At 31.1% G+C, this 10,822-nt stretch overlaps 1 protein-coding gene across 3 annotated transcripts in view; it reads right to left on the bottom strand.

Annotated features, from left to right (window-relative positions):
- LOC115233762 (dopamine D2-like receptor) overlaps nt 1-10,822 on the bottom strand; it is a 210,876-nt gene that overhangs the window by 7,068 nt on the left and 192,986 nt on the right. For 2 of the 3 annotated variants that reach the window (XM_029804329.1, XM_029804328.1), the window contains exons 4-6: nt 9,808-10,060; nt 6,736-6,836; nt 1,133-1,309 (exon numbers count right to left, since the gene is read on the bottom strand). In XM_029804329.1, the coding sequence (XP_029660189.1) occupies nt 1,133-1,309; nt 6,736-6,836; nt 9,808-10,060 (531 nt within the window). The remainder of the gene's footprint in view (nt 1-1,132; nt 1,310-6,735; nt 6,837-9,807; nt 10,061-10,822) is intronic. The other variant, XM_029804331.1, reaches the window with a different exon arrangement.

The raw sequence follows: 10,822 nt of genomic DNA on the forward strand, positions 1-10,822 counted from the left end.
TCTCTCTTTCTCACTCTCTACCAATATGCTAATTAAAGGGTAGACTAAAACTTTTGATTAACTTTAAGCCTTTTCATGTTGCTCGAAACACTTCCGAGAAAAAAACTGTAAGAAGATAATTATTGCTAAAAAATTTTACGGATCTTTCTTATTCGCCGCACGATATCGAGAAAATGATATAATATGTCTCCTGAAAAATTTATATAATAGTTAAATGAAATACTTATCAATATACAAGTTATATTACGCAAAAGAAGTTTAATTTGATGGTAATAAGTTCTTTTTTCAATTTCAAGTTTCGTATTTCTTTTAACATCACAAGAATTAAAAAAAAAAGAGGAATTGTGTGATAATAATATAAAAACACTGAAATTATATTTTATAATAAAAAGAAACCGCCGTGTGCGAGTTTTATTTTTCTCTTTGCTTCACGGATGAATGAAACATCACGTATTTGTCTCTTTTGCCTTTTGTACATTCGTGAATTTTTACGCGGTTGTCTTATTTTTTGAAGCTTAGCGTCTGACAGAAAGAAAAATTATATTTTGATTATACCATGCTCTTTAGTATATATGTAATCAGTTTATTTGTGTGTGAACTATTTCATAAATTTTCAGTATGTTTCACTATCCACACAAAATAGAAAAACTAGATATAGATTTTATTACTTTATTTCTTATTAAAAAAATTATTATTTTATTTATATAAAATACTTAATATAAAAATTCTCCATTGGTTTTTTTAATACAGTATTTCTTACTTACTGACTTGTGTTGCTATTAAATCTAATAATTAGGATAGATAATTGATGCTACAAATGCAATGCAATAATTTATCATTTACTAATTATGCATTTTCTACATTGAATAAACGGCTCTGAAAACGGCGCAAATACTTTTAGTTTGACTTTATCTCGTACCATTATTGCAAAGAAGTATACGTTAACAATCTTGAAAGAAAGTTATTGTCTCAGAAATGATGCATTCTTTCGTCTTTCATGATAAGCATGACAAGCCGCGTCGCGCAACAATATGACAATGCCTTTCGATAACCGATAGTTGAAAGAAAATTCTGACATCCTTCTTTTGCTCGTTGCAAGACGAATGAAAGGAAGATATGATGAAATTCTTACGCTGCTTCCTCGACGACCGTGGCTAAAAAGAATTCCGTGCTCTTGTCGTTGGAGATGACGACGACGGGATCGAGGGGCGTCTCATCCTCGTCCTCGTTGCTGCCGGAAGCGGTGTTCGTGGGTTCCTCGATCCCAGGAGCCACCAGGGCGGCCGCCCCCAGCGCCGTTTCCGCAAACCTTGCCACAGAATACCCACTACGTGATCTTAGTCAAAAGCCTCTAGAAAAGCCTCTACACCTATCATGCACTTCCTTGTTTTTCCGGCATCCCTCAGCATTAATCCGGCAAGTAGCGTATCTACCATGCACAAAGCGATGACACGCTTTTTGACAGCACCTGCAAGATCCTAAGTGACAGAGCGTCGCTGTTTCTCTTTTATGGCGGAGATCTCAACGATTGCTGTTTATCTTTAACTTGCTATAAAACAACGATCGAATTCAAAATATTTGTAATAAATATTCAAATTTTGTACTTATATTTCTTTTCTAAATTATCCAATATTTAAACAAGAAAATTTTAAGAAAGAAGAATTATATCAAAATATTAAAAAGAAAACGAAAATTAATATAAACTTTGTTGTACCATTTTATCTAATTGCAAATTATAATATATAACATAAACGTCTTGGTTAATAAAATCTTCGATTTTTTTTGCCAAATAATGTAATAAATAATAACTTATATTAAACATATCATTTGCTTCTAATATAAGTTACATTTATATATGTATTATGCACTATTGTGTTAATTTCTAACAACCTTTAGCGCGCATTAATGCGCACTAATGCATCTAACCGAAATTCACGATTGTAAGTTTTTTAATTTTCTTCATAATATATTCAAATTCGCAAATTTTATTAAATTAAATATTCTCTAAATGTGTGCTATTGTCAGAACTTCAGCTGTTTGACTAATACAGAATTGCGTTACGATGTTTAATGCTTTTAAATTCATGCAGAGAATTCGCTTTGCATCGCAAAATAATTTCTACATTTAGCAAAAGAATACGATTTGAGTCTGCCGTCATAAGTTTTATTAACACTTCTATCTTTTTTGTAAGCCAGAAGTTTTGCTGCAAAATTTTGCATTATCAAATTTTAAAAAGAGATGATAGAAATCTGCGATTTACTTTGAACATCATGCGATACATTCGATGATTGCTTAAAGCATGACACAGCATTTTCTTTAGATTGTAAATTTTCTGCATACATAAGACACACATTCATGCATAAAAATGAATCTCTCGCGAGAAAGCAGTTCCCTATGTCAAAGAATCTATTTTTATATTTAAATATGCGAATTTATTGCACAAATGAATACGCAATTGTAATCCAAATAAATCTCAGAGTAAAAATGTTTGCAAATTGAGGTACTAAATTTTAATAAATTACTGAGAGAAAATAAACAAGTTATAAAGAGATATTTCGAGATATACATATATTTATGCGTAATCTTTTTTATAGAGAAAGTAATAAAAAAAAAAACAGTATAAAGATTTATGCAATTTTAATTAAAATAAACGGTCTTTATTAATTTCCATTTAATGATCAACACAAGCAATTTCAACTTTGTGTCATCATATGGAATAATTATATTAATTATGATAATTGTTGGGGTAAATCCAATAAAAGTCCCATGTATATACATAAAGGTAGCCTCGGGATAAGATATGCGTGCCGCGGCAACAGAATTCATGAATTAAATTGCCAAGATAAATACCACAAAATTTCAATACTCTTGGCCAAATCTCGGTTTGCACGATAACAAAGTTGATAAAGGGACAACGTGGCCGGCATGGGTGCACATAGGGGATTAACCGAGACGTTGGATTGTGTCAGATATATTGCACCCCAGAGAGATACCAAAATACGTATAAAGTTACCGCATTGCGATTGCAACTGTAAACATCTAACAAGTATAATTTATCAACGGCATCTGTGTGTGAAAATATCATGCATCACATTGTAAATGCGAGATTTCCATCATAATAAAAACTAATAACAATAAGCTACAAAGTAAAGAAGTTAATTCTTCTCGAGATGCGTTATTGTTAGTTTTTATCCGTTAACAACCAACAGAGCAAATAAAATTTTTTAAGTATAAGTTAATTATAATTATGTCCGCCTATAAAAAAATAATGTAAAATCAAATAATAAATTTGTTTTGTAATATATGCAATGTGCTCTTGTGTAAAAATTTATAAAAGTTTTATTCAGTAAAAAAAAAAAAATCGTCGCAAATAATTAAAATTCTTTTTACATTATAGATAGCACTATTTGGCGAAAAAAGAAAAATGAATGATTAATTTGAAAGTTAATTCTATTATATAGTTTAGTCTATGCAAATTAATTGATATTATTAAAAATTTATATAAAATTGTTTGTTTTCTTATTGTAATATATAGTTTCTATTGTAATATATTCTTATTATAATATAATATTACCAATGCCAATATTATTGACATTTTATGATACAGAACAAAATAAGGATCGTAATTAATGCCATTTCTGCGTTTTAACTTAAATTGGTTTTTTGATAATGTTAATATAAACAGCAGCCCTGCTTTTCGGCTGCTTTCTCCAAGTATGTAAGCACGTTCTTTCTCTGTGTTTAAGTGCTTAAATACTTAAATTTTCTGCGCTCTTCGTTGGGAAGAAAGTAAACAGGAGTTTGTATTGGGAAGTTTATATCTTTACGATATACTCTCGTTGGTGGTCTCAAGTACTTAACGAAGTACCTTAATATTTTTAAAAAATCTTCTTGGGTAACTAAATTTTTTGGATATTTACGAACATATATGTCTATTAAGCTCTACGGCGCTGTATAAATTGTTAGAAAAAGCACTTTACCACTTTCCTTTTCCATCTCTCTACAAATTAAACAACTTACTTTGCGTGGTTAAGTTTTCTTGAATAAAACTTTAATTGGATATCTGTGCCTGAATACACAATTTTTTAATTTTCAATATTAAATATCTTTTTATCTAGAGACCAAGAATTTTAAAACTCCTTTAAAGTAAAAATCAATTTTAATCGAAATTGAAGAGCTTGTTATACATCACTAAAAAATTCAATTTATTGAAATTTTTTAATCTAACATTCAAACAATTATTATATTTTAAATTAAAAATGTTATAATATTTACAATACATTCAAATGATTGTACGTTTTGGATATGTCATATTATGTATTTATCTACTCGTATGTGCGAAACAATGACGAAAACATATAAACATAGAATACATATTTTATATTTTTATAAAGTTATTTTATCGCGCGCGCTAAACTTTGCAAAGTAAATAATCCTTGAATTTACGATCTGCAAATAACTTTTTATATTCCGATACATTGATAAATAATTGTATATAAATAAACGTGAATATACTACATTCTGGTTATGATATCACGCAATAGTCATATAAATCTTATACAATTATGGATATTAATTTTGTATAATGACAGTAAAATATTTAATGCTGTTTCAAATTATGCACTTAGACAGTCACATCATTTTTAATTTCTTTGAAACACGGAATAATTATTGCTATAAATGCTATTTATTTTAATAAAATAAATTATAATCTGCATAAAAAATTAAATTTATCTTTTTGTTCATAACATATAATATTTATTCAAGTTTTGTTATTCTAATGCGCGATTAATCTTCAATTTTTTAATTTATTCGATGTTTTTATACGTATTAATCAAATCCTTTTTGTCATCAGCGTTATAAATGTCAAATGTCGATAAAGGATGTTTTTCCCGATAACATTCAATTTGCATAAATTTTAACACGAAGTGTAACGAAGAACGAGCAAGGAAGATGTAACGAGATGCATACTTTGAAAGATGCAAGCAAAAAGACTGGCGATTAAACCACGTGGAAGTAATTGGCTATTCAAGACGGGGCCGCCCTCGTCAGTACGGCGGAAATGAAAGCACGTGCGAGAGAAGGCGCGCGACAGAAGCGAATTATCTGGGGATGCCCGAGATTAACCTTTGGCCATGCTGTCCCTCAGCTCGCGCTCTGTCAGCTGGCGCCAATCTCTGCGAGAAATTATCTCGTTGGAATGCAAGCCTTACGCGGTCGTGAAAATTGAAAAGAATCGTCGCGCTCTAAGTGGAGGCAGCCTATCCTCGCGCTTATCATGCCAGCAAACGGGCCGGATAACGTCGTATAAGACAGCACATGAATAAATTTTCTCTCGCGCTCCTTTTCCGCGGGACAATTTGTTGCGAATTTGGAAATCGCGTGAATCAATCCTGATTAGATCTGTTATATAGAATGTGCTTTCAGCTTTCTTGCCCAATTTCGAGACAATTTATTCTCAGCGAAATTGTATACGATAAAAGTCATCATTTATCATACCATCCCAATTTTTAGCATTACATATTTTTAACTACTTTTAAGTTCTTCCAAAAATTATAATTAAGATCTTAGATTGCTTTATTTTCAAACTTTAATATTACACGGAAGTTATAAGTCTTTCAAAATTTTCGAAAAGTTAATTCAAATCGATTACAAAAAGTAGAAAGACACATCTATATCGCATCGAAAAAACTCACTTTTTGTTTATAAACATTTATATGAAAAATAATATATTTCTATATGTGAGCAACATTATATTTATGTATCTTATATTATATATATGATAACAAGTACACATTCACATGTGTGAATAATATATTATATATACATATTAAATAAATAATTGTACATTTTTGGGGTAATGTAATGACTAAGATAAAAAAAAATAGACGATCTAATAAATTATTTTAAGTAGTAAGTCTGCAAAGCTACAAATTTAATAATCAAAGAAAAAGTGAAAGAACACGCAAGTTGAAAATCCAAGAAGAATTAAAAATCCAAGAATTTATCGACCTAAACTGGCACGAGAGTCGGAAATGCAATAATTCAAGGATATATGAAAGTACATGTGTTCTCTCTTATAAAACGTTTATAAATCATATTTTGTTTAATTTTTTAAAGTTTGAGATTGTTTATATCAGAAGACATAAAACAAATCCGCAAAATCAAGAAAATAGAAATATTTCTTCAACTTTGCAAGTTATAAAGTATTAACACTTTTATTCATCGAATTTTAATGCAAAATGTATTAAGACTGCATCTATTTTTTTGTTAAGTCACATAAAAACAAAAATATGCCAGAATAAGAAAGCAGACAATTATGTGTGTAGGTGTGTGTGTGTGTGTGTGTATGAATGTATATATTTACATGCGTCACATGCAAAACAGCAGTTTTATTAAAAATGTAAAAGATACAGCATAACATAGTAACTGATACATTTTCCATATATACGATAAATAAAAGATACATTTCAAATTAAAACAAATTATGTTTGATTCCTGAATTGTTTAACATCATTACAAAAGCAATTTCAAAATTAATGTAAAAGTCAAATCGTAATTTTCTTTCTCTCTTTCTCTCTTTTTAGTTTTGAATAAAGGACATTTAATTGCAAAATCAAATATGCATACATTAATTATAAAATAAAATTGCGAAAATTTGTCCTGCTGTAACTTCTACACACAGTATAATAAGATAATAAATATTTAACGAGTGTTTTACAATCATGTACTCACCTACGCGTGTGTGCGATATTTTCGATAATACTCCCCGGTTTTATATCGCCTAAATTCGGTTTCCTGCTAGCACGTGCCCTTCTCGCTCTGTTTCGCAGAGCCTGAAACGATCAATTGAAAACCTACATTGTGATATAAATCAGACGAGGGGTTGCAAACGCAAGACGTAAACGTATAACATAAATCTTTGCGTGAGATTCTTGCAGATAACATTCGAGACGCGTTATCGAGCACCTATCTACAGTTAACGAGATTTATTTTGACAGCTTTACGAAAGGAAATCTTCCGCTAAAGCATTATAATATTTTGTTGTCGATTTAGCTGCATCGAGGAGAGTTTAGTTTCTCTTATAAGTTTAAAAAAGGATTATATATATTTCTTGATATAAAAAATACTTCTTTATATTTCTTTACGATAACGTACTTGAGAAAAACATAATTATTACTATGATAAAGAAACAAATTAATTAAATTTATATTTTTTCTTTTTTTACGATACTGCAGTGCTGCATAAATCACAAAGCTAATCAACATATAAACTATTATAACATATAATGTATATTTATTTTACATTTATTTGTAAGATTTTATCTTCAAAAAATTTAAATATAATTAATATAAGATTTATAATATAAATTTGTATCAAGATTAATAAAAGATGTATTGTTACAGAATTCTATCTTTTACTAAAATTTTGCTACATTTTTTTCCTGGAAACTCAGGAAACTTTGTATATATTTTTATTCTCTATCAAAATTTATTTTTTATATCTTTAAAAAATTCCACGAAGTTTAGCTTAAAAATTTATAAATGACAACTACCATGGAAGATGCGTTTTATACGACGTGAACGCATGATATCACACAAATGATGTGGTCACATTATATTGAAAATAGAAGCCATGTATCAATATTATTATGGCATTTCACATACATTATCCGCGTACAATTGCCACAAGCATGAAATCAACAACCCAATCAAAATATTCTGTGAGCTCTAAACGTGGAAATTATCCGACTACTCGTATTTATGATCAACCGCAATATAATAACCGCTGTTATAAACCACAAGACACTTTGTTCAATATCTGCGCTAGAAATTAACCATATCAAATTTGAACATGATTTTTATCAAATACGAAACATTCAATAGATACATAAAATTGATTTTATAAGTTTGTTTGTGTGTGTGTGTGTGTGTGTGTGTGTGTGTGTGTGTGTGTGTGTGTGTGTGTGTGTGTGTGTGTGTGTGTGTGTGTGTGTGTGTGTGTGTGTGTGTGTGTGTGTGTGTGTGTGTGTGTGTGTGTGTGTGTGTGTGTGTGTGTGTGTGTGTGTGTGTGTGTGTGTGTGTGTGTGTGTGTGTGTGTGTGTGTGTGTGTGTGTGTGTGTGTGTGTGTGTGTGTGTGTGTGTGTGTGTGTGTGTGTGTGTGTGTGTGTGTGTGTGTGTGTGTGTGTGTGTGTGTGTGTGTGTGTGTGTGTGTGTGTGTGTGTGTGTGTGTGTGTGTGTGTGTGTGTGTGTGTGTGTGTGTGTGTGTGTGTGTGTGTGTGTGTGTGTGTGTGTGTGTGTGTGTGTGTGTGTGTGTGTGTGTGTGTGTGTGTGTGTGTGTGTGTGTGTGTGTGTGTGTGTGTGTGTGTGTGTGTGTGTGTGTGTGTGTGTGTGTGTGTGTGTGTGTGTGTGTGTGTGTGTGTGTGTGTGTGTGTGTGTGTGTGTGTGTGTGTGTGTGTGTGTGTGTGTGTGTGTGTGTGTGTGTGTGTGTGTGTGTGTGTGTGTGTGTGTGTGTGTGTGTGTGTGTGTGTGTGTGTGTGTGTGTGTGTGTGTGTGTGTGTGTGTGTGTGTGTGTGTGTGTGTGTGTGTGTGTGTGTGTGTGTGTGTGTGTGTGTGTGTGTGTGTGTGTGTGTGTGTGTGTGTGTGTGTGTGTGTGTGTGTGTGTGTGTGTGTGTGTGTGTGTGTGTGTGTGTGTGTGTGTGTGTGTGTGTGTGTGTGTGTGTGTGTGTGTGTGTGTGTGTGTGTGTGTGTGTGTGTGTGTGTGTGTGTGTGTGTGTGTGTGTGTGTGTATAACATTCTATATAGCTAATCTTTTTAATTTTCAAAATACATAAGTTTCCACGCAGTCATATTATATAATCGTATAATGGTTACATTATATAATTATTATAATCCCGTCATATCCGATAATCCAGATAATTCCGATATGACATATTACAATTCTTATATATTATTATATTTTTTTAGTCTTATAATTTCAAGGCAATTAAAACATTTCTCTGTCAGTAACAGAACTGAATTAATTCTAGCGGTGCCGCAGCATATAAGTGACAATTAAATTACGAAGACAGCGGACTCGCCTTTACAAGAGCTTTCACGGTGCATCCAATTTTGCGATCAGTTCACGTTCCTGAACTAATCACAGAGATAAAAGAAGCGCGAATAAATTTTTGCCCTTTTGTAATCGAGCAAGAGATAACTTCTTTTGCGTCTTCTTGTCATTGCATGCGTGCGTTGATTCAACTACAAAGATAGCTTATAGATTTCTTTTTGAAGCGGAATATTTGAAATAAATTTTATCGCACTCTTTGTACAATTGCTATGCAATGTAATTGTATTATATTTTAAAATTTAACACAAATATAATTTAATTGTAAATAAAATATAATTTAGTAAATTTTATTTACAATTTTACTTTATTACAAAATACAGATATTCGATATAATTTCAAATATATTGTAATATCTATTCGCAATTACGTTCGAAAAAAGTTTGAAAAAAATTTTTAAATCAAAAGATTTTGATTATTAAATTGCAGAGATTTCTAAATGTTATATTAAAATCTTTATGTGATTTTACGATAAAAGAGATACAACTAAAAAAAAAAAATATACATAATTTTTTTTTTTTATTTTATGGCGTAAAATCTGAAGATAAATATAGCTGCTATGTGTATTGACACACTGATTATAAAATACTGACCACACCATGTATACATATCCTTCAACTCGCTCTTACACGCGTGCAAGAAAATATAAAATCACACGATGGCATATTTGCGCAAAAGAAAAGATAATCGCTTTCTCACCTTGAATATATTATAGTAGAGAAATACCATAATGATGCAGGGTATATAGAAGCTGGACAGGCTCGAGTAGATGATAAAATCCGTATTGTAGAACAGACATTGATCCGGTATCCGGTCGGGGGTGTTATTCAGGCCTAGGACAATCGGGCTGCCGATCGCGGCCGATATCGCCCAGACCAACAGTATCGTCAACCATACTCTTCTATTGTTCTTGTGCTTCGCGTACTTTATCGGCTGGGTCACCGCTATGTATCTGCAATTCAAATTCGATTCGTGTGTATTGCAATTCCCTCGTACGCGGTAAGCATTATATCGTCGTAAAACGCGTGTCTGCGGATCCAACGACACCCTTGTCTCGTCCATCTCTCAGAATTCGCATTTCATGCAATTAACGATTGTATTTACTTTGTATAATTACGGTTAATTATTGTATTTATAATAATATTTTTTTAGAATAACATAAGATCTCTACATAAGTTTCAAATGTGTGTAAAATAAAATATACTTAATACGCACATTAATTTTATTGATTTATCTTTCTTTTTTATTAATTATGGGATTTTTTTGTAATATATAAAAACTTTTAATTATCTCTCTCTCTCTAAAACAGATTATACTGATAAGCTTTAAAAATGGCCCTTTAGTATATCTAAATCTCTTATCAATAAGTCGCATTCCAAGCACAGGCGTGGCTTCTATCTATATTCTATTCAAAGCACGTAAACCAATAAAATCAACTAAAGCACTTCTGATTTCCAATCTTTCCCGATAATTAACGCGATTCTTCTGGGACTACGAAAATAAATGAAAGCACACGCGTTAATGTCTTTCACTATTGAAATTTAATAAAGAATTGAGAAAATTATGAGAGATGTATTTCTATAGTTCATTGATTTGATTTATTAGTCTCATATGTGACTTATTGGTTTCTTATGAAAAAAATTTAGTGAAATTATAGAATTTTAAAATACGATATGTTTTTTATAATACATTTTTATTTTATATATACTTTATA

The sequence above is a fragment of the Formica exsecta genome, unplaced genomic scaffold, assembly GCF_003651465.1.
Source record: "Formica exsecta isolate Colony F162 unplaced genomic scaffold, ASM365146v1 scaffold191, whole genome shotgun sequence".
Taxonomy (NCBI): domain Eukaryota; kingdom Metazoa; phylum Arthropoda; class Insecta; order Hymenoptera; family Formicidae; genus Formica; species Formica exsecta.